The 24,755-nt window shown below is 50.1% G+C and overlaps 1 protein-coding gene across 1 annotated transcript; it reads left to right on the forward strand.

Annotated features, from left to right (window-relative positions):
- The first annotated feature begins 5,308 nt into the window (after positions 1-5,308).
- Positions 5,309-24,430, forward strand: dnajc1 (DnaJ (Hsp40) homolog, subfamily C, member 1). Its single transcript, XM_039754250.1, has 12 exons — positions 5,309-5,676; positions 14,368-14,469; positions 14,611-14,657; positions 16,886-17,051; positions 19,918-20,012; positions 20,524-20,617; positions 20,964-21,054; positions 21,943-22,109; positions 22,282-22,401; positions 22,919-22,967; positions 23,049-23,473; positions 24,049-24,430. The coding sequence occupies exons 1-12, from the start codon at positions 5,521-5,523 to the stop codon at positions 24,115-24,117; spliced, it is 1,581 nt and encodes a 526-aa protein (XP_039610184.1). The 5' UTR covers positions 5,309-5,520; the 3' UTR covers positions 24,118-24,430.
- The last annotated feature ends 325 nt before the right edge of the window (positions 24,431-24,755 follow it).

A 24,755-nucleotide genomic window follows, 5' to 3' on the forward strand; every position in this document is an offset into this window, starting at 1 on the left:
TGCTGTCAGAAAGATGGACATTTCTGGGTGCGTCCAAACTTTTGACAGGTGGTGTATAAAAAATAAAAAAGGAATTCTTTATCTAAATGACAAATAACAAAACAATCAGAGAATAACAAAAGGTTTAAACAGAAAGCCTCGGGTAAACCCCGGGCAGTCGCGTGTCACCAGGTGCTTCTCATAAGTCATTGTGAATTTAGATCTCACATTTCTCTTTTCTTTACATTTCATCTGCCCAGCCTCGTGTTCTGCCCAAGGTCCCTCTAGAATAACTCGACTAATTCCATCTTATCTGCCTTTCCCACTAATGGGGTATCCTTGGAAAACTTTGTCAAACCCACCCAGCTTGTTTGTTATACTCCTGTCCAGGTCGTTTATGGCTATTAAAAAGAGCAGTGGCCCCTGCACTGACCCCTGAGGGACATTTTTAATGTCACCTAATTCTCAAACAGTTCCCCTCTCCTTGCTGCCCATGTTTATGTCCTGCTCTGCTTCAGGGGACAGTCCCGTCACCCCAGGCCTCGGCGTTGTAGACGGCCCAAGCGCATAAAGTCACATCCATACACCCAGTTAACGGTTAAGAATGAGCAGCCAGCCGTTACGGTCCTGAGATAATCAAACGGCTCCTTTGTCCAGCATTACAGACCAACCGGCTGTGTTGTGTGTCTGCTGGACTGGACTCCCCGGCCTCTGTTTAGGTTCCTTGTCTTGTGTCTTTTTGTAACTATTATTATCTTTTCTATAATGGTCTTCTCCTTATGTATTATTATGTTTCTATTTGTAAAATGCTGTTCTTTCATATGGCGGCATGGTGGCACAGTGGGTAGCGCTGCAGCCTGGCAGTTAGGAGGCCCTTAAGGGTTCGCTTCCTGGGTCCTCCCTGTGTGGAGTTTGCCTGTTCTCCCCGTGTCTGTGTGTGTTTCCTCCCACAGTCCAAAGACATGCCAATTAGGTGCACTGGCGATTCTAAATTGTGCTTGGTGTGTGTGTGTGTGTGCCCGACGGTGGGCTGGCGCCCTGCCCGGTGTTTGTTTCCTGCCTTGCGCCCTGTGTTGGCTGGGATTGACCCCCGTGACCCTGTAGTTAGGGTATAGCGGGTTGGATGATGGATGTTCTTTCATATCCTTTGGTCTCTGTAAGTCAGGAGTGTCCAGCGCTGGTCCTGTAGGGCCACAGTGGCTGCACGTTTTCATTTTCCTAATCAGTTTTCACTGCTAATTAACTCCTTTCCCATTCATTTAATAGCCCTGTTGTTAAGGATTCGTTCCTCTGATTTGATTTGTTTCTTCATTAAATGGCACCCAAACAGAACTGAGATGACCAGTTAAACTGGAACGTAAAACTCCAGCCAGTTCCTTAATGAGAAGCCAATTCTTGCTGTTATTGGATATCAGGACTTGTCACTGCTCTCCTTCGGCCACAGCAGGCTGTTGATTTTCTGCTTTTTCTAAGACCACCGTCAAGATGTTTTGGTGACCTGAGCAGACCAACATGACCGGGAAATTCACCTTTCCTAATTTTTGTGGCCTCTTTTGTGTTTCATTCTTGTTTGGCTGCTCATTACGGGGGTCCGAGTCACGTCAATCAAAATGAAGGCAAAACAAGTGAATCAGCAGCAAAAAACGGCTCACTTATTAAGAAGATAGTTAGAATGAAAACCTGCAGCCTGCACTACGGCCCACCAGGACCGGAGTTGGACACCCCTGCTGTGGGTGAAGCCCCAGGAGGCGGGGCCACTCTGACATCACCACTTTGGAGCCCTCCCTATGGCTATTTAAGTCACCTGAGCAGGCTCAGAAGCAGGAGATCATTCTCATGTCTGGAGGACCTTTGCGTTTTGCTATTTCGGTTTGCAGTTTTTTGGGGACTTCAACACACAGCATAAACATAAAACACAAAAGGCTCATGGGATTGTCTGTTCAAACTGAAGATCCTCCTGTCTCCTTCATTCATTGGTCAACAGTCAATCGCATGAGGCTTTTGTTTACGGCTTGTGATGTTTGACTTTATTTTACAAAGTAGCACATGTTTTGAGCTTACGACTGGATAACAGACACGTGGATTATGTGACACGACTAACTTGACGTTTTTATTTCCTCCCACAGATGTTTTTCACATCAGTTGCCATTGCACAGCAATGATCACAACTGGCGTCAATACCATAAACCCTTTGTCACACCTACTAAGGTGCACACTCTGCAGAGCACTCATAAATCTCTATTGTAGGTGGACAGACTGGTATGCTGACCAGGAAGGAGGACGGTTCCATACCCGGACAGAAGGCCATAAGAGAAGGGTATGGATGGACAGGCATCTCGGATGGGAAGATATAACAGAAAGACGGGGGAGAACTGAGCCTTGGGGTCTTGTAGTCCCCCAGCACGCCAGATGACCTCATCCCTTGGGTAGACCTCCCATTTGTTCACCCGCAGGGCACCTTGGGAACTGTAGTCCTGATGGACAGCCCTGTTGGGGTGCATGGGTGCCACCAGAGGGAGCTGTGGGAAGACGACTCACAAATTTTAAGAAGGTTCTGCCCGACCCAGAAGTGTAATCACGTGGCACCCTCAGTACTCCCAGGTCTGCCATAAAACAAGCCGAGTCGGGAGGAGGAGAGTAGAGCAGAATTATTGTATGAATTGTGCTTGTGAGACCCTTTTTGAAAAAAGGACATGAGAAATGTATTTCTGTATGATAAAATGTACTGTCTTTTGAACCCTTGGCTGTGTACGTGCACTGTGTCTGGTGTCTGGGATGCTGCAACGCCCCCTGCTGGTCACACTATTATTAAAATATTAACTGTTGTGTTTGCCAGTCACACGATTACTCACAAACCACTGGGGCAAGAACCTTGACCTTCATCTTAATATGATGTGAAAAATCGGAAGTGGCAACAACCTCTGCAAAGTTATCAGAGTCGCTCTTACGGCAAAATGCTCAAGAGGGTGACATGGCAGAAAGGATAAGAACACGGGCGACATCTGCTGAGTGCGAAACACACTGCTGAGACCCCACACAGAAAGAAGAAAAAGAAGAGCAGCGCCACCTGTTGAGCGACAAGTGCAGAGTACAGAATGCAAAGACAGACAAATGCCTACCCTGACTGACCTGTGCTCTGTCTCCGTCACCCTAAATGGGTCACAATGATCCCAAAATACAGGGCTACACACTGTGCTGGTGGTACGTGCCACACTTTGGAGTCAGAACCATACAGGAAACTTGTGAGAGGCCTGCAAAAGGCTTTACTGGCCAGGCCTGGCCTCCTTGACTAGCCAGGAGAAAGCCTCATGCCAATGGGTTGAACCCAAGCTCTACTGGCCAGCTTTGGCCAATAAATAAAGTGTCAATAACACTAAATGGAAAAAAAGGAAAAGGAACCTGTATAAATTAAACCAAACCACAAAGGAATCTTTATAAAAGAAAGAAATCCTGTAAAAGGAGCTGCCAAAATGGCACTCCACAAATACCAAATCCCAAACCAGAAGCCAGAACAACACAACAGTGTAACTTCAAGCAGCTTCTTCAATGTGCCACGTCTGAGCTCTCCTAGTGCTTTGATCTAAATAGTTAAAGGGTGGGCTCAGGTGTGATGACATCAGGATGAACCCGCCCCTTGGGCTCCACCCACAAAGGACAGGGAGCATAAGTCAACTTCAACGCACTGTCCATAATGGGGCCACTAGGGGGCGCTGGAGAACCCTAAACCCCAAATATGAATGCTCAGACGTGTCCCGAGTATAAAATAAAGAGTTTTATTTTAAATCAAATACCTCCAAACAGCAATTAAGTCCACTGCTACTCCTCCCAGACAAGCGTTTCCCATCTCCACTCCTGGCTCCAACTCACCTGGACAAAGCACTGCGATCTCTTTTATTGAAGACCCAGGAGTAAGTCCCATGTCAGGATTTTACCCATTGGAATCACTTCCGGGCCATACACTTGTTGGGAGTGTAACTCCCTGCTGCACCCCCTAGAGGCCCCCACGGACCCCAGCAGGGTTATACTACCGGACTACAATTCCTGACAGAATGGGTACCAAAGCCCAGGGATGCTGCCATCTAGTGGGCCAGGGGAGCATACAGCCTTGAGACAGAGCCTCTTCTGATGTCTCTGTTATATTGGCCTCTTGGCCAGTTACGGAATTGGCAACAATACCGACAGGGATGCCAGCCCAACCTGTGCCATCTGTTAATTAACCAATAATAATGAAAATCGACAAAGAACTTAACATTATGAAAAATAATAATATAAAGACAACAGAAACGACAATAAAAGAGCATAACAAAGAACTCAGGCAGCGACATCTGCCCAGCATCAAGCCAAACACAGGACTGAGTGACCATCTAATGATGATGGTTCATTGACAACGACAGAGAAACATATTCCGACAAACAAGCAGATCACTAAACATTCACCCAAATGCAAACATTACTTTTGTTTGGTTGAAGAACACTACTTGATGAAAGTCAGATCAGTGATGTGTTATATTGGCCTCTTGGCCAGTTACGGAATTGGCAACAATACCGACAGGGATGCCAGCCCAACCTGTGCCATCTGTTAATTAACCAATAATAATGAAAATCGACAAAGAACTTAACATTATGAAAAATAATAATATAAAGACAACAGAAACGACAATAAAAGAGTGATGAACGTGTAGCCAAAGCAGAAATGCTCACCTTAGCCTTTACTTGAGAACCAGCGGTCAATATTGTGGCCGTCAGCCTGATTATTTACAACATGCTAATTCCAGACAGGCTTCCCCTCTTATAACTATTTTTATAATTTTATTTGAATCTATGGACTGCGATGGGCTGGCGCCCTGCCCGGGGTTTGTTTCCTGCCTTGCGCCCTGTGTTGGCTGGGATTGGCTCCAGCAGACCCCCGTGAGCCTGTAGTTAGGATATAGCGGGTCGGATAATGGATGGATGAATCTATGGATATGGTCTTGTGTTACTTTCCATCCACATCTTGCAGATGGACTACTGTGGTCAATTTCACTTTCTAAAGGAAACTTCGTCTTTGGGTCCATCCGTCACTCCAGGTCGCTGCCGCATTCTAACTTGCGGCCACGTTTAAATTCGCGTGTTACTTCCACCACTCGCGGGTCCGCGATTTGCCTTCGAACTAACGAAGCACAAGAGTAGGCGGAGTCTTTTCTTTCGCTAAGGCACCCCACGACTCGTTTCCGTTGTGGGCGTGGTCTAGAACACCTCGCGCTGACTGTAGTTGACGTCGCCAAACGCATGCGCGTTGTCGATTGCCTCTAGTTGCCCAGCGACTACGTCGGGGTCGCGCACGCCGCTACCGCCACCGTCAAAGCAGCGGGGTTGCGCTTCCTGTGCTAGCTCGGTCGCTGCTCCCTTAAGGCGCCGGCCACGTCCATTCAGGGTTCCTGTGAAGAAAACGGTACGCGTAAAGAAATGAGGAAGTGAAGTTGGCTGCTTTTTCTTGATCCATTTATTACTGGTCAAGGAACGATGGTTTGGATGGCCTAGTGGATTTTAATGCCGTTGCACGATGAAGAAGCTCTGCCCGCCCCAGGCTCTGCTGATTGCCTGCTGGCTGCTTGTCTGGAGTCCGCTGCCGGTGCACAGCTGGGAGAGCGACTTGGAGCTCTTCGACTTGGTGGAGGAGGTGCCGCAGAACTTTTACGAGTTTCTGTCAGTTGAGCAGGTACGAGTGCCGTCTGTCTGATCGCCGGTCCTCGGGTTGTTGCTGTTGTCGCCGCCGCCATCGTAGTGGCCTGGCGCTCCACGAGAAGCGCTCGCCTCGCCTGTCCACGGCATGACGAAGCGAGCCGCCGGTGGAGGGGCCTGTGTGGACGGGACGACACGACACGTGCGGCCCCCTCAATGCTGACGTGTCGTGCGCCCACCCCGCTACGTCGCGTCTTTACCTGCAGATGTTACCGCGCCGGGCTGGAAAAGCGAAGGGAGCCCCGAGGCGCCATGCGATTTGACTCCGTCCGAAAAAACAAAACCGTGGAATACGTTTGGCCTTACCGGGAAGTTTAAAAGCCACGAAATGGGCTGCAAAGCGCACCGACCCCCGACCGAGCCAGACCCCCGACGGTGGCTTCAAGCCTGCATCCATCCGGCACAAGACCTCGGAGCCGCCGACCTTTGTCGTGTTTGGGTTTCTCCTTTGTAAGCCACGGGTCCGTTTAGTAGCCCACTTCAGCCGATTCTGCGTCTCCGTTCGAACCCACGCACGTCCTCGTTAAAGATGAGCCATCTGTGGTGTTGAGATCAGCTTGAGTGAATTCTTCATGGCAAGTCACTGACTCGGACCCCAGGGGCTTGAAAGGCTGGGGACTTGGTGGGCACATTCAGATTGGGAAGGTCATCCCTTTGTGCAGAGGACGGTGCTGCTTTGGCTGTGGTCGGACGTCACCTTTGCACATTAAGTGTGTGTGGCCTTCTGCTCCTCTTGTCACACTTGACGTTTGTTTCATGTGTCGGACGTTCAAAGAGTAATTTGACATGCTGACCTCACGTTGGGTACCCCTTTAGCTTACCAGGCGTGTGGACTTCATCGAAGTAATGAGGGCACATTCACCGCCATAGCAGTGTGTGTTAAATCCAGCAAGTCTGGCTTAGTCCCAGTCACCGTGGGGGGCCATCTGTGGAGCGATGGCTTTTACATTCAGCTTCATCTTCTTGAAGACCTGAGATGGGCCTTAGTGCTCCAGTGCCCACTCCCTGTTTTCATGTCCCATTCCAGAGTTGCGTCTCTAGCCCGTCAAGTCCAGCGCGCCGAGGGGCTGCCGTGTCTCCTGTGTACCCCAAGATCATAAAGTCCCAGTCTGCAGCCAAAGGCGTAAGGCACCTTGATGATTAGATGAGAATGGCGGCGGGCGCTCTAACTTCAATTTCACTTTAGTGTCGTCTGCTTCACGTCACTGCGATGGCCCGCGTGGCACGTCGCCACTCTGTGTGCTGTGAGAGACATGAAGAGAAGGACATCTGAAACTTGTCATTAATGGACATGGGTCTCATAGTGGGGGTAATGATTACTCATGTCCCACTTGGGGGTGTGAGAAGAAGGGCCCCCAGAGGCTGCTCATGTGCAGGGCCCAGAGTTCTGTGCTACCCCCCCCCTCATTAATAAACAACACAAAGCAGCTGACCCCACGTCGTCCTTCCTCATGATGTGCCACCAGAGTGTTCGGTGACCTGAGTTGTGACATTTCACCTCCCCACTTAAATGTGCTGCCTTACGTGACGTGTCCCACAATTTTCAATCACAGACTTCCTTTACGTATTCTTACCGATTTTGGAGCGGTCGTCTAGTGACATACCCAGTCTGCGTCTCCCCTCACACAGGTTTCATTTTGTCTTTAGTTGTTGTGGTGGGCTCTCTATGTATGTGTGTGTGTGTGTGCGCAGGACAGCTGACCACCAGTGAGCGCTCATGAGGATGTACAGACGAGCTGCTCTTCTGTTCGGAGGTCCAACATGCCCGCCTTTCTTATCCCTCATCCTGGCATTCTACACATTTGTACCACCGGTTGAACTTTGATTGGTGGTCTCCTCTCATTGCACTCACAGCCAACCCAACGATCAGAGACGTCGTGGACTAGTTGGGCCGAGTCACTGGGGATGTCCGACTGGACTACTGATCTTCATGAAAGCCCACCACCATCTCGCTAAGAATATGGAACTGAAGGCAGCGTTGGCTCCCGTTACCCTGACAAACCCCAAACTCCCTGCAGAGTGGCTGAGAAGCACCGGTGACCTCGATAAGAATGTCGGGTAACGAGCTGGAAGGGTCCTGTGGGCACGGCAGTCCCTGCTGAAGGCCATCGCCACACCCTCCGCTGTGTTGGTTCCTGCTACTCATTTTATCTGCCAGCTGACTTGTAATCTTGACGGCTGCTTTGCATTATGGGCGGCGTTTGCTCCAGAAATCATTTTCATTTTGTGAACGTGACTTGGCCTGTCCCTTTTTTTTGGTTCCATCCACGGCATCTAGAAGGACTTGTTTGGTGTTAGCAGGGTCCTCCTTGTCGTGGTCCTGCTCCAAGCTCCCCCTTCCAAACCTGGCACCGTCAATAATGAGCTGTGCAATGAGGACACCACCTTCTTGGTCACTCCAGTGACCGCTGGCCACACACTCCTCCTAAGGGGCTCTCACTCGCTCCCACAACGGCTTTTACGGTTTCTTGCCGCCTTCTCTCCTTGACCTCCGCCTGTTTCTTAGACGTCTTTCTCTCCCCCTGCACTTTAAAATGGGGATGTGGCACAGGTGTGGCGATTAGCAGCGGGTCCTACAGCTGTGCACGTCCGTGCGGAAATGGCGATGCCCGGGGGCCACTCCTGACATGTCCCCTCCTTAAGCCGTGAGTGCGGTGACATTTTAGTTGAAAAGCTGGCCATTCGTTTAGAACTGCGGACCCACTGCTTCACACTAATAGCCACCAGTTGCACGGGAAGGCTACACACCACCATCAACCCAGTGCAACTGGCGGCCCAGGTCCGTGGCTTGGCCCTGTCATTGCACCAAAAACAAATCAATAAAATCACTAAAACCAACCCAAGCCCCCCTTGTAAAAACGGGACATTAAAAGAACAAGAAAACCAACCAATAAAGAAACGACAATTAAAAAGTCCAGCCTGTTAAATGTCCTTCTCCATCTTGGGTCCCTTTTTACAGTCTGGCACCTATCCTGTCACAGTCACCTCACGCAGTTTTTAATTTATTTATTTATTTATTTAGCACATTTTCATACAAACAGTAGCTCAAAGTGCTTTACATATTAAAGAATAGAAAAATGAGAGACACAGTAAGAAATTAAAATAAGACAACATTAATTAACATTGAATAAGAGTAAGGTTCAGTGGCCAGGGGACAGAAAACAAAAACTCCAGACGGCTGGAGAAAAATAAAATCTGTAGGATTCCAGACCATGAGACCCCTGACCAGTCCCTCTGGGCATTCTACTTCACATAAATGAAACAGTCCTCTTTGGATTTAGGGTTCTCACGGAAGGGCTTGATGAAGATGGTCACGAGAGTTCTGCCTTTAATCCGTCCATCATTGTTGGAGCATCATGAAGCTTTGAGTAGGTGGAGGTGGCGCAGGCCGCCACCACAAAGAAACCGGAAAAAGAAACAGAAAAGAGAGTAGGGGTCAGTACAGTGTCAATTCCTGCCTTGAACCCAATGATGGCCGTAATGACTGAATGGAAAAGGCGTGGACTGGAGGTGATGACCTGCTAGCCAGCGTCCATCCCACCCGCACTTCAGAGTGGCTCACCCAGCCGAAGCTAATCCTGTTTGAGCCCCAGACCATCTAGGAGGAGCTTGGGTCTGTAGAACTGACTCCTTGTCCCAGCAGCCCCTGCACTCTTGGCAGGCGTCCAACCAGAGCCACTGCAGGGACTGCTGGGAGATGAAGTTTTTACTCCCCGGTAGCACTGCTGCTGCTGCCTCCGCGCCGAGGTGGATTTTAGAGTTTGTCTTTTAGATTTCCCTCCGTTTTTTTATTTTTTCTCCCCTACTTTTCGAGTCTGAGATCATTCAGAATAATCCCCTCGCCTCGGACCCTCCAGGGCCGCTGGTAGAAAACGAGAACCTCAGGGAGTCCCCGAATGTCATTTGGTGGTTTGGTGCTGCATGTCGATTCGGGAAAAAATTCCACTGAACTCCATGCGCGTGACAGTACTAATGCTGTGAACCTGTTATATAGCGCCTTTACATCTGTCACCAACCAGAGTGCTGAGGGTGCTGTATGTCAATTAGCCTAAGCTGGTAAGAACTTCACGTCCTGCACCTGACAGCAAGGACCCTGTAAACCTCTTATATAGCGCCTATCATGTCTGTCTATTAAACAGTCGTTGTTATCTGTCTGTCTGTCTGTCTCTGATATCTAGCGCCTTTCAGATATCTAGTCTGTCTGAATTATCTGGCCCTGTCATCAAGGTGTCACAAATGTGGCACAGGTGAGTGTGCGGTAAGAGTTTCATAATCACCCTGTGCGGTAAGAGTTTCATTGGACTGTATACACAGGACAGTAAGGAGCCTACAAATCTATCATATAGCGCCTTTCACATCTGTCAATCATGAAGTGCCTTATCTGTCTCTTTCATACAGTGTCTGCCATCTGTATATTTATATTCTGTAACACCATTTTATTCTATAGCTCCTTTCTTATCTATCCCTGTTATATAGTGCCTTTCATAGCTGTATGGTGCTGCCTGTTATGTACAGTATATACAGTGAGGTCCATAAATATTTGGACAGAGACCACTTTTTTCTCATTTTGATTCTGTACATCACCACAATGAATTTGAAATGAAACAACTCAGATGCATTTTTGATCACAATCCCTTCATATCAGGGGCTCAGAAGTAATTGGACACGTTAAATAACTGGAAATCAAAAGTTCATTTCTAATACTTGGTTGAAAGACCAATACCAGCCTGAAGTCTTGAACTCCTGGACATCACCAGATGCTGGGTTTCCTCCTTTTAATGCTCTGCCAGGCCTTTACTTTCAGTTGCTGTTTGTTTGTGGGCCTTTCTGTCTGAAGTTTAGTCTTCAACAAGTGAACTGGACGCTCAGTTGGGACTCACTTGGCCATCCCAGAATTGTCCACTTCTTTGCTTTAATAAACTCCTGGGTTGCTTTGGCTGTATGTTTTGGGTCATCGTCCATCTGTATCATGAAACGCCCGCCGCCCAATTGATTTGAGCAGACAGTATGTCTCTGAACACCTCAGAATTCATTTGGCTGCTTCTGTCCTGTGTCACCTCATCAATAAACACGAGTGTCCCAGTGCCACTGGCAGCCATCACACTGCCTGACTCCACCGTGTTTTACAGATGATGTGCTATGCTTTGGATAATGAGCTGTTCCACGCCTTCTCCATACTTTTTTCTTGCCTTCATCATTCTGGTAGAGGTTGATCTTGGTTTCATCTGTCCAAAGAATGTTTTTCCAGAACTGTGCTGGCTTTTTTAGATGTTCTTTAGCAAAGTCCAATCTAGCCTTTCTATTCTTGAGGCTTATGAGTGGCTGGCACCTTGCAGTGCACCCTCTGTATTTACTTTCATGCAGTCTTCTCTTTATGGTAGACTTGGATATCGATCACGACCAAGCCCTGGAGAGTGTTGTTCACTTGGTGGCTGTTGTGAAGGGGTTTCTCTTCACCATGGAAATGATTCTGCGATCATCCACCACTGTTGTCTTCCGTGGACGTCCAGGTCTTTTTGCGTTGCTCAGTTCACCAGTGCTCTCTTTCTTTCTCAGGATGTACCAAACTGGAGATTTTGCCACTCGTAATATTGTAGCAATTTCTCAGATGGGTTTTTCTGTTTTCGCAGCTTAAGAATGGCTTCTTTCACCTGCATGTTGTCTGTTCACAGCAAAATCTTCCACATGCAAGCACCACACCTCAAATCAACTCCAGGCCTTTTATCTGCTTAATTGATAAGACATAACGACAAACTTGAACACACCTGCCATGAAATAGCCTTTGAGTCGATTGTCCAGTTACTGTTGAGCCCCTGAGATGAAGGGATTGTGTTCATAAAATACTTTAGTTGCCTCACATTTTTATGCAATCGTTTTGTTCACCCCACTGAATTAAAGCTGAAAGTCTGCACTTCAACTGCATCGGAGTTGTTTCATTTAAAATTCATTGTGGTAATGTACAGAACAAAAATTAGAGAAAAGTTGTCTCTGTCCAGATATTTATGGACCTCACTGTGACTGTCTCAGTTACGCAGCACCTTTCACGTCTTTATATCATGTGGTGCCTTTTATATCCGTCTCTCCCGTTATACATACGTAGGTAATTCTCTTTGGCATCAAGTGCTCTTTAAGGTTTGATCGCCTTTCATAATTATTATATAGTGCCTTTCACATATCTATCATGTACTGCTTTATCTATTTGTCCCTATTATATAGTGCCTTTCATCTATCTGTCACAAATGTGGCACAGGTGAGTGGTGACCTGGGGCCTCACGCATAACGCCGTGCGTAGAATTCACACTACAACATGGCGTAAGGACAAAAACAGAAATGTTCGTACACACCAAAAAATCCAGATGCATAAATCTGTGTGTGCTCCAACTTCCACGTTCTTTCGATACATAAATCCCGGTCCGCGTGAAAAGTAACGCCCGTGCACGCGCCTGCTGCCCCGCCCCAACTCCTCCCAGAATTACGCCTCTTCAAATATGCAAATCAATACAAATGGCCCCTTAAGCTCCGCGTTCTGTGAAAAGACAATGGAAGAAGCACGAGGTAAAATAGAAGGATTTCAGCGAATACCAAATGGAGGCAAAGAAAGACGTACTGTACTATTTGTTGGTTTAAACGGTGGGATAAAGAACCAAAGGAAGTTGATCGAGTAACATGGCGTGTGGGAGAAACTCGAAAGCTGAACTTATTTATCTGTTTCTGTTATGCAGCACCTTTCACATGTCATCTGTCAATCATATAGCGCCTTTCACATCTGTCAATCATGAAATGCCTTATCTGTCCCTTTCATACAGTGTCTGTCATCTATATATTTATATTCTGTAACCCCATTCTATTCTATAGCTCCTTTCTTATCTATCTGTTCCTGTTATATAGTGCCTTTCATGGCTGGCTGGTGCTGCCCGTGTTATTTACAGTATTTAACTGTCTCAGTTACGCAGCGCCTTTCACGTCTTTATATCATGTGGTGCCTTTTATATCCGTCTCTCCCGTTACATACGTACATACGTAGGTAATTCTCCTTGAGAACAAATGCTCTTTAAGATTTGATCACCTTTCATAATTATTTTATAGTGCCTTTCACATATCTATCATGTACTGCTTTATCAATGTGTCCCTATTATATAGTGCCTTTCACGTCTATCTTTCTATGTTATATCGCATTATTCATCTCAAACTGTTATATAGTGCCTTTCCTATCTGTCCAGCCCCTTTCATCTGTAGCTGTCACTAGCCTTGGGCCCAGACAGTGGTGGCATGTCTACCACTTGTTTATCGGCACCTTCACCTGACAATGTCACTCAACTTTGCGCAATTTGAAATGAAAATGAAGTTCACCAAAAACACAAATTAAGGCAGATAAAGGTAGAAGGAAAAAGAGGAAGCTGGTGATAGATGAGCCTCTGGGCCAACGTGGCAGGTGCGCCATGCCCACTAAAGTGCTTTTGCCACCCTGATGGAGGTGAGCGCCCCAGGACAGAGGTGGTCTCCTGTTCCACGTGAGCCTCGGGTTTCTGAAGGCCTCCAGTTCATTGGCTGCGTTTGAAGATTTCCTGCCAGATTAGAAAACCAGATGAAGGAAACGGCGGAGCTCATGGGTGTGACAGATGGCACATGAGGGCTCGGCTGCCTCCTGGTATAAACGGGGGTCTTGAAGTGCTTGGATGCCACACAGAGGAGATGCAGTGGGCCCCAAAACAGCCCTGCATACAGGAATATCGGTGATGGTCTGTTCAGAGTGGTCAGTCCCCACCTTGGAGGTCAGGGAGCCCCCATGAATGTCACTGATGTCCGAGTCCTCTATCACACTGCCTGCACACATTGAGCTGAATGCTGCCATTATTTGGGACTCATCAGAAATTGGGTAGTCGATTCTAGATAAGTCAGTGTTTGGTCAGGGTGGTCCACAGCCCACCAACAGTCATACACAGACGGCCCAAATATAAAAAAATAAAAGAATTGAGCAGGCCAAGTCCCGGAATCAGTCACCGAAAAAAAGTTACAGGGCAATGCCCCTCCACGGGTGCCCACCACGAGACACCCAGCTAATCTGTTTAGCCTCGACCTCGGTGTTTGGGCGGGGCTTCGGGTGTCAGCCTGTGACCTGCTGGCAGCGCTTGTGACTTCAGAAACCGACAGCTGCATCAGGCAGGCGCAGCTTCCTCAGCCGGCCACCAGAGGGCAGCGGTATGCAGAGTAGACAAGCGACGCTGGCGCTGAAAACATACCCGCCTGTAGGTGGCGCTTCGGAGCCGCCATCGGAGACAAGCCGCTGGCCTCCAGCTCTGCGCCGACTGAAGGGAACAAGTGGAGTGCGGAGGAAGGAGGAACAGCGCCGGCAGAATGAGGCCCGAGACGTTCGCTGTCTGTCTTTATTGTAATGGCCAGCAGTACAAAAACACTTTCTGTTGTTCTTTCTCGGTGCCGTTCACATCTGACTAAAAGTTTTCATTTATTTACTTGTATTTACTTGCTCGATATAGCGCCTTTCACCTCTTTCAGTGTAATTAGTGCGCATTCATTTTTTTCATTATTTTTCCTCAATCGGTTTCCTTTCTTCCCATTTTTAAAGCAGGTGGGCATTTTGTGGCTCGGCTTGGACGGAGAGCGTCTCGTCGTCTTCGTCTCACATCGGGTTGCCTTTGTGTTTTTGCAGGACGCCTCTTCCGCGGACATCAGGAAGGCCTACCGCAGACTGTCGCTGACCCTGCACCCGGACAAGAACAAGGACGAGAATGCCGAGGTCCAGTTTAGGCAGGTGAGCGCGTCTAACGGTCCGCTGGCTCACAGTGGCCGTCGTCTAGGCGCTATAATGGCGTCTCTCTCTCTCGGACCGGCCCGTTCTGTTCCGGGCGGCACTGAATTTCTGTTTCTAATTGATGACACTTTTTTTTTTCAGTTGGTGGCCATCTATGAAGTCCTTAAGGACGATGAGCGGCGGCAGCGGTGAGTTGATCTCCTCCTGCGTTTGACGGGCGGGCGATGAATTAAAGATGAGCGTCCAGTCCGCTGTGGCCGGAGGTGCTCCTGTCTGTCTGTCTGTCCTAACGTGTCTCCCCAATCTGATCACAGGGCACACACACAGGCACGCTGCTTCTGAGGGGGTGGCTGGTGGCATCAAGCTGGCACCTCATTATGCCTCAAGTGGTCTGTCTGCTCAGAGGGTGCGGGCCACCACAGGGCGACGCTCAGTTGTGAATATAAAATGTCACATTTCTGTCAAGAAGCGCTGAGGCTTTGTGACGCTGGTGACTAATGTCACCACTGTATAGCGCCATGATTATTACCAATGTATTGCTGAAATGCAGAAATTCGTTTTAATTCAAGTACAGATCAGCCTAAGTAATGCTTAAGAAAGGCGCTATATAAGTTTCACTTATTTGGCTGACGCCTTTACCCAAGGTGATTTATATAACATTTATGACACACATGGTGACATTTCTCTCTTGGTTTTCCAATTTGGAGCACAGGCAGGTCCGATGACTTGCTCAGATCACACAGTGTTGGCAGTGGAGGGATTTGAACCCAAAGCCTTAACCACCACACTGAGTGAAAGGCGCTATATAATAGACAAGTATTGGCCTTGCTGAATTGTCCCTGGTGTGTGTTTTGGTGTGTTTGCCCCGTGGTGGACTGGCGTTCTGTCTGGTTGGAGTTCCTGCCTGTGCCCTTTAGTTGTTGGTGTCGGCTCCAGCTGCCCTCCCCACCCTGGCTGGACTGTGGCAATCGTTTTGTCTTAGGAGATTCTTCCTTGTCTGTCTGACCAACATGTGGTCACTCCCTGGGCTGTGATCAATGAAAGTTTCTTAAAATAATGAACTTGCTTTTAATTTGGAAGAAAACATAAATCTGCTTATCTAACAGGCAGGAAAGGCGCTATATAGAAGGTAGATACCTCAGAAAGGCCTTGTTTGATATGATGGGCCATGTCACGGGTGGCTGTGGCGGGGGGGTGGCTGTGGCGGGGGGGGGCAGGTGAACGGCACTATATAACTGCAGCAGTTGTACTGTCCCGAGCACACAGTCCAGTGGACACATCAGACCCTCCAGTGTCATGTGAGTCACTGATAGGCGGGTGGCGCTATACGCCGGTGTGGCAGACACTAGGATCAGCAGCCTTAGTCGTGCTGGCGTTGATCTTCACTGCCCGTCTCACCAACGCTCTGATAAACGAGAACGGATTACGGCTCTCACCTTCCTTTTCGTTCACAGACGGGCCAAAAACTTGACAAATAAATCCCCAAAACTCCCACAATGCAATGCGCCCAGTGCTGCCGTTTCATCTCCAGTGTCGGACCCCTCAGTGGCTCCTCCAGACACCGGACTCTGGCATCGCCTCACTGATCACCCGGTTCGAATCCCAGGTGCCCCCAGCATGGCGTTGGCTTGTCCTCCCTGTGTGCTTGTGGATTTCCTCCCCCAGTCCAGTGACATGCAGGAGAGGTGGACTGGTGATGCGGTCTGTCTGTCTGTCTGTGCGTCTGTCTGTCTGTCTGTGCGTGTGTTCACCCTGTGATACACTGCTGCCTTGTGCCCATTGACCGCTGCCGTAGGCTCCAGCTGCCCTGGATGAGCAGGTTCAGGAAATGAACAGCAGGATGGATGTGACGGCCCCTCCGATGTGGGGGTCCGGAGGTCTACTGGACAGCGACGTGTCACCCAAATGAGGGCAGAGGCTTTCAGAAGAGGTGCAGAAGATGAGGGTGTAGTGACGGGTGTGTTCTGCAAGGCGCCATATTAAATGACATTTGACATCTCGGTAATAAGGACAGGAGGCCAGCGGGCTTTTGATTTGGTTACTGGACAGCAGTCGTTTAGGGGGCTCGGTAAAAGGACACGGCTTGTCACCTTCTGAGACCCCTGCCATGTTCCTGTCACCATGTTGTGACATCACAGGGTCCCTAGTGGTTCAGGCAGCAGGTTCCGAATGTCCGTCTGCACACATCACAGGAAGGCGCTATATGAAAACCCAAGGCAGCGGGTTTGTGTTTAGTGCCATTCATAGCTGGCAGTCTCACAAGTTTGGATTTGAGTTCAGAAATGTTCCTCTGGTCGAGATGCCCACATCGGTAAAGGACACGGGTTCAAGCATCTCGGGAGCTGTGCTGCCCCCTAGTGGTACACCCTGATGCGACACTCGGCTCTTCTTCACTTCCCTCTTTGTTTCCCTGCAGGTATGACGACATTCTGCTCCACGGGTTGCCCGACTGGCGTCAGCCCGTCTTCTACTACAGGCGAGTGAGGAAGATGAGCAATGCTGAGCTGGGCCTGTTGCTCTTCATCATCCTCACTGTTGGCCACTATGCTGGCATGTGGTCAGTGTACCTGGAAAAACAGCTGGTGAGTGGTGGGTTGGAGATGGGCACCGGTCTTTCATCACTTCTTGTCGATGCCCTTGGTGTGCCCAGCCTTATTGTTTACTCTCAAGTCTCTTAACTGGACTTAAAAGTTGGTAGCATCACCCATCAATGTTTGGTGCTGGAAATGCCACTGCTATGCCATCTGTATTTTGTGCAGGGCGCATTGCCAGGGTGTCCTCAAAGTGGTCACTTGAGGCACCGGATGCCCAGCGAGACATGGTCTGAACTCGCCTGTGGTGGACACGGTGGGGTCACAGCAACTGGCCACTTTGAGGGCATCTCGTCTAGGGCAGCGGGCACCTCCAACACCTTCCACAAGTGCTGGTGCTGCTTGTCTCCTGCTCTGGGTAAACATTTCATTTTGCCATTTTCTGTGCCAGCATGTCAAAGGGTTTGTTAAGGGTGGCATCAGAGGGCAGCAACTTATTGCCTGTTGGAACTAAATTAGATAAGAGATGGCAGGAGATGAGACTGGAAGTTGGAAGGTCAATGTGGCATGCATACGGGGGCCAAGTGAGTTGAACAGAGTATGCTGGGTGGGACGGGCGAAGGCATCCACGGGCTCTTTGTTGCCCCCTTGGTGGATGAGCTGGTTGCCCCCCTCAAAAGTTTGGTGAAAGGCAAGTGAGTTGATTTTGTGAAGATGGCTGTGTAGCTAAAGCACTGGACCCCTGTCATTTAACGACATTTTTAATATTTGTGGCATTATGTGTGGGCACAAAGACCTCTGGAATCCTGTGGGCAGCCATTGTGTGCCCGAGTGCTTGAGAGATTTTGGGCATCAGGAGTTTCGTACTGGTGAGTTCCGGCCAGGTTAGTGAAGGAAGTGGAGCAGCCGATTGGCGGGCACGGTCATTGAGACAGCGCGGGCACCAGCCTCCCTCATTTTAATGACTGCCCACAGTGAAGATCGATATGCTGGTCAAAAGTGCTAAGTGGGGTGGCACACGGTCTCATTGGCTGGCATTCTTTCTAACACATTGACTTCCCACTTGAAGGGGCCATTTGTCACCTTGACCTTTGAAACTGAGCCCACCTGTGACACTCTTCAGCCAGTGACACCACAGGGTTCTGTGGCGGGAGCAGCAAACCGAGGGGTCTGCCACTTGAGGTCTGCAGCCAGACTCTGTTGTGCTCTGATTAGACTGAGATGAATGTTGAACCCTCCCTGGTGACCTCATGGACTTACCGTGTGGAATACGTGGAACTCGGAGTAAAGCAAAGTGGGGGACCAACACCGAAACAAAATGGACGACTGCTTGGGCGACTAGTGCCACCTCCAGCTCGCCCTTGGGATTAATAAAGTATCTATCTACCCACTACCTAACCCCCGTATGATCGGTGACTTGTAGATAAATAGACAGAAACGAGTCTTGACAATCTGTGTGTTGCCGATGTCCCTTCAAACTCTTGTTTGCCGTCTTGTTCCACTCCATCACTCCGTAGTTTTATTCCCAGTTTTCACCACTCTTGGTCTCCACTAGGTGTCCTCCTCAGTTTTATTGATGCTTTGGTGAAGTTTGAAGACCTCATGGAGTTCCTCATATCACCTTCCCCTGAGGTTTAGCTCTCTCAGCCCTGGAGGAGCCTTCTCACTAGCGCCACCTACAGGCTGACCTGAACATCTCCATTTCTGATGCACTTTCTTTTTAGTCTGTTGCCATGCCCATGAGAATGTGGCCCTTTTCAGAGGGCGGCGTCGCCCATCTTGTTTCTGTGATTACCGTTCCCTTTGCCCTCCAGCAGCACTTTGTGCTCGTCTCCATCTTCCTCGAGGGCGCTCAGAATTCTGCCACAGTCGTCACAGCTTTGGAGTTTTGTGCTGATTTCTCAGATTTTCTCACAACTTGAGGATCAACATCTCCGACACGATGGGTGAGGACGGACCACCGATGACTTTGAGCTCTTTGTGTATGGCGGATTAATCGATTCCAAGTGAGCTCTATGGGTGCCCGCTGATGCCAGCGTGTTGTCCTGTGTCAAACTGCATCGATGGCTCTGTGAATTTGCTGTCGGCCACCTTCCTTTTGTCCACTGTGCCAGATGCCCATATTGAAAGTGAAGTTGATGTTGACCCCTTAAATGCGGTTTGTGCCTCCAGTGCCTTGTCAGTGCCCAGCTGCACCTTTACAAATGACCGTATGGTATGCTCATTGGCAGGGGTCAGCGTCGCCAGTCCGCCCACTCAGAGTGTCACAGACAAGTGTGGGGCAGGTGTCCTCCGAAGCTCGACTGACACCGAGGTAATGTCCCCCATGTTCTCACTCGCTCCCCCCAATGGCTCATTTTCTTCTGTTAGCTGCCATCTCATCAGGCTTCTGGTTTAAAGAGCTCCAGTGCCCCTCCATTTCTGTGCCCATCCCGCCCTTTTCCTTCCATTGTATGGCGCCTGCCACTTTCCAGTTTAATTGCACAGACAAACAATGGTTGGCTCCTTATGGAACAAAGAGGGTCCTGAGAGGCGGACGGGTGCCCGCGCTCGCCGCATTCCTCTGTTTTTGTTTCCGCCGTGATCACTAAAGGGCGCGGGCGCCGGCCACCTTCACTTCGGGGAGCTAATTAGCCATTGAGGACTTTGGACTCGGATTTTCAGGGCGCGTAATTGGCGAGCCGGCCCGCCGGCCTCCCTCCTGAATGGCTCTCTTAGACGGAGCCTCGATTGCTATGGAGATGCAGAGAACCGTCTGAGTCGGACGCCAGGCCTCGGGGTTGAAGTGGTGCCCGTTACCACGGCGACGCCTATTATGGTTCCAGGCTCCTGCTCTCGCTCGATTTGCATGCGGGGCTGAGTGGTGGACATGGAGGAGTGCGTGGCCACCTGTAACCCGCCTGCTGTGTGCTTTCAGGACGAGCTGCTCAGTCGGAAGAGACGGGAGAAACGGAAAAAGGGAAGCAGCCGGAACACCGAGGACGCCAAGCCGGCCCAGGAGCGAAGCGACAGGTAAAAACATGCACGTCCCACTTGTGTTTGTAGCGCCTTTCACCCAGCAGGGCTGAGCCCTCGCTGGGGTGTGCCCAAGGACATGGCTGGGGCAACTGGACCAGTGTGCCATTGATGGCCCAGCTTAAGGGACTTGTGTTGCAGTTTAGCGATCCACTGACTAGCCTTGCGGTGCCCACCTGTGCCATTCCACTGGCTTTAGAGCTAGAAGAGGTTGGCAATTGGGCAGCTGCCTGGGTCATCATTCATGGCAGCCACAGGGTTGGTTTTTTTTTTTTTGCGCGGCCTTGCCTTGGCATCTATATGTCCTGGGCTCACATACAGGTACGGTGCCCCCTCCGGGGTTGGTTCCTGCCTTGTATCTGATGCCGAGATGAGAGTGGGTTTCTCTTTTGGCTCATTTCAGGGCACCACATGGGTCAACCCACGGAGCTACGAAGGATTCCCTGCTGATTGCCCTTTGCCAGGATGCCCCCCTCAAATGTTGACAGCTTCTCCTCTTCTCTTCCAGGCTATCGGACAGACCGCGGTGGTACGACGTCTTGCCCGTCAAACTTGGACTTTGGTTTTATTTTTTCTTAAAGTCGCTGCCACAGCGGATTCAGGTAAGAGACTTTCATAGGCTGATATAGCGCCTTTCACAACTGACCCATACATGATCTTCAGACCTCCCATCACCCACAGCTCGGGTACTTGGGTAATAAACATAATGGAACCCCCGGGCAGATCTGATCAGGCTGTTGATGAATGTAAGATTCCACGATATAGCGCCTTTTATAGAAAGCAGGCTGTTGAGGTGCTGTGCAAAGTAAAAAAAAAAAAAGATGAAGAAAGCGGCCTGGAGTGGGCATTGCTGTGGTCTTGGCCCCCCTGGTCACATTCACTACACCCATTTGTTTGGGGGCCGCCCTGCTGGATACGTTTGTTTGATTGTGTTGTTTTGTCCTGCAGGATGCCAGGCAGTTCTATGAAGACTACAAGGAGATGAAGATGAAGGAGAGGGAGGCGGCCCTGGAACTGGCGCAGCAGGAGGCCGCACAGAGTAGGTGCCCGTGCCGTCACATTTGGGGGGGGTATGGCTTAGGGCAGGTATTACTGCGTCCTATTGTGAGCTGTGAAAGGCTCTATATAAATATAACACGTGTCTCACCCACCATTGTGTGCCCTTCACTGGGGCACATGGAAACTCTTGATGCCGTGACGTATTTGGTGGCCTGGGGGTCCTCCAGTCTTCTGACGGTTGATACCCCACTGCTGTCATACAGGGCCTTAAACATGGAGCCGCATTTAGTGTGTCTTCTACAGTGAGGAAGCCCCCTGATGCACGTAATTTAATTCAAATGTCATAAATTGGACCTCTGACTCCAAGTAGCTGACCAGATCATCAGATGCAAATCTAAAGTAAAGATGAATAAAGAGAACAAACGACGGGCACACAGGGCCACCCTCTTATATAGTGTCCTCCCACCCAAAGCATGCAGAGATCTTCTTTGTCCAGTGATGGCCCCGACTAGTGGACCACTGTCCAGTAGGGACACCTGACGGGGGGTTGGGGGTCTTTGTGAGTGTCCTGTAATGTTGAATACTCAAAGCCTCATTTGGAATACCTGTGTCCCATTTTAGTCACGTGGGTGACATCAGTTAAGGTTCAGAGGTGACCGATCTGGGGTCTCCAAGGGTCTGAGCTATGACCGAAGGGTTAAAAGGGAGAAAGGGTGGGTGGCACAAGGACAAATGTGGCCAATATGATGATATTTCAGAAATACGGGTGACAAATAGTGGCTGGGCTGCCTGTTTTTATGATGCCAGAGAAGGCCTGGCACATTACAGGTGGAGGAGACCCACCAGGACCTTCCAGCTGCACTCCACCACAAGTCTCGGGCACACCGGCCACCTCTCGCTGCTTCATCTTTACCTTTCTTCATTACAGGGGAGAAAAAACCCAAGGTGAAGAAAACCAAAACGGAATTCCCCGAGTACGCCGACAGTGTGGCCGACTGTTTTGTGCCATCCTACGATCAGGGGGCCACCATTGAGGAAGTCGAGGCGCAGATGAATGACTGGCTGGACGAGAAGGGCAAGTTGCAGAAGAAAAAAGTACGTGTAGGCGTGGGAGAGTTGATTGAGATTGGGGGCGTGGCCAGTTTGTGCCCACACCTCTGACCCTTGGGCAGCAGCCCAGTAGGAATTGTGACTTTGAAGAGCTGCTGTGGCGCGAAAGGGGCATCTTGACTACGACTCACTTATGTGGCGACTTGTGTCCTTGCAGGCGCCCGAGTGGACGGACGAGGACCTGAGTCAGCTGACCCGGAGCATGGTCAAGTTCCCAGGGGGCACTCCGGGTCGATGGGAGAAGATTGCGCATGAACTGGGACGCTCGGTGGCAGATGTAAGTTACCCCTTAATGCTGGTGTTGAGGTAGCATGGAATTATGGGATGTCGGTTGCGTGGCGCTGCTGGCACAAGCTTCGCCCTTTAACAGTTAGCTGTGGTCTCTATTGGTCCTTCACCAATAAGCTTACTTTTGATTGGGTGGCCAACCTGAACGCACATCTCAGTGCTGCTTCTGCTAGCGTCAGCATTTCAGAGTTCATGCTCGGTCCATGACCTGCTCGGGCCTCCCGTTGTCCCCACGGTTTTACCCTTCCGTCCCCTTACCTGTCACTTGGTGTGGTACCAGCAAATCCCCCTCCCTCAAATGGACCCCCAGTGGGCAGACAGTTCACAAAGGAGGCCTGCTTAAATAGCAGCTAGGGGTTCTAGAGAGAGTGCGCTTGCTTTGGTCCGCGCAGGACAGGCTGAGAGTCCAGCAGGCTTGGCCTCCCCCTCCAGACCTTTCTGATGCCCACGCTCAGACCCCATCACGCTGCTTTCTTTGACTTTATCCAAAACTTGCGTCGTTGCAGGTCACCTCCAAGGTGAAGCAGGTCAAGGACTGCGTCGCCAGCCAAGCAGGTATGCAGTTGGCACCTCTCTGTGTTTTGGTCCTCCTTGTTTCCCACTTCTCTTTACTCATCTGTCTTCTTTGTTTTGCAGGTACGGTCAAGTTTTCTGAGTTGAAATCCTCGGTGCAGACGGTGAAAAGCTCGAAAGTAGTGAGTGCCGATTTACCTGATGCCATCATCACAAAGCGGGACGCCGATGACGACTCGCTTGCGCCTGCGGACGCTGACTCCTGTGAAGATGGGGGAGCCGACGGTAGAGTTCGACGACGGCGAGCGGGAAAGACCTCCACCAGGACTGTGGTCAAAGAGGAGGTGGACGAGAAACCCAAAGGCCGGCGCCAAAGAGATTATGACAGCACGGCTTGTGACGAGGACAGTGGCGATGAGAAGAAAGCCAAAGAGGAGGTGTGGACGCAGAACCAGCAGAAGCTTCTAGAGCTCGCCCTGCAGCAGTATCCAAGGGGGACGGCCGAGCGGTGGGATAAGATTGCCAAAATCGTCCCCGGGAAGTCCAAGGTACAAAGCCCAACCATCTTGACTATCGCACGCACACACGTCACCAAAACCTCGGGTGTGGATGGTGAGTCTCTCAGTCCTGCTGCCCTCTGTCCTGGTCGGTGTGAGCCATTTTATCCACAAATGTGCCTTATGCTCCTCATGTTTTGAGTGTTGAGCATCAGGGGTCAGCTGAGGGTCTGTCCACAAGCCTCTGGTGTTCTGTTGTACGAAAGTCAGAATGAGGCCTCACCCCTAAAACTAGACCTCCACTGAGGCCACACATCAACGTGAGCCTCGCTCCACCAAAAAGGAAGCCAAGGGGTTCTACTTAGAAAGGGCAGAGGGGAACCTTGAAAGCCCTGGCCCCCCCCATCACAGGCAGCATTGATTACTATGGACTCCCCCTTATTGGGAATTCAGCCTTCTCTGGCTGGAATGGGGGTGCTGGGGGGACATAACCGGCTATGCAAGAGCGTTCAAATGACAGAAACCTGTCCAGGTCAGTCGAGACACCGATCCAAAGCTGTAAAGGATGAGTTGGCAGCGCACGGGTCTGTTCGGTGCCTTTTTCATGCCAGTTGTTCTCGTTGCAGGAGGAGTGTATGGCACGCTACAAGCTTCTGGCAGAGCTAGTCCAAAAGAGAAGACAAGCCCAGAGCTGATGGCACCTGGCGGCAACCGTCACTTATCTTGTCGTGCATCGTGCTTTCATTGGCGGCTACCTGCTGTGGACTCCCAACTGAAGACGCCCGGCCACCCGTTACCTTCGCCTTGGTGCCTCAACTTCTCTCTCCTGTTGAACGTTGGAGCTCCACCCGTGTGCCACTGACTGGTTTTTAATGTTTACAGCATGGACTCCCTGTGGAGAGGAAATGCACCTGAAAGCCGAGGCCACCATAGCCTGCAATGGCTAGGCATTGTGGGATTGGAGGGACAGAAGACAACAACGCTTTAATAAAGCTGTCACAAGTCAAACTCTCCTGGGCCAAGCTGTGCTTTATTGTGGGTGTTGTGGGACAATGAGGGCTCGTGACTGATGGTGCCCACCACCGTGGTGGCACCTTGGGTTTACACCAAATGATCACAGAGTGTCGGTCAAGCCCTGCCACCTCACTGACAACTGAGGCTGGGCCGGGGTCTCGTGCAGTGGGATGGGCCGTCAAGTGAATATGTGCAGCCGGGTGGTCTCAAACCAAGAAGACCACTTTTTTTGGATGTTTGATGATGTGGCAGAGCAAGGGCCACCACCTTTGGAGGTTTGTCACATAGTGAGGGACCCAGTGTGACTGTCACTTGCATG

Source organism: Polypterus senegalus, chromosome 5 (genome assembly GCF_016835505.1).
Source record: "Polypterus senegalus isolate Bchr_013 chromosome 5, ASM1683550v1, whole genome shotgun sequence".
NCBI lineage: Eukaryota > Metazoa > Chordata > Cladistia > Polypteriformes > Polypteridae > Polypterus > Polypterus senegalus.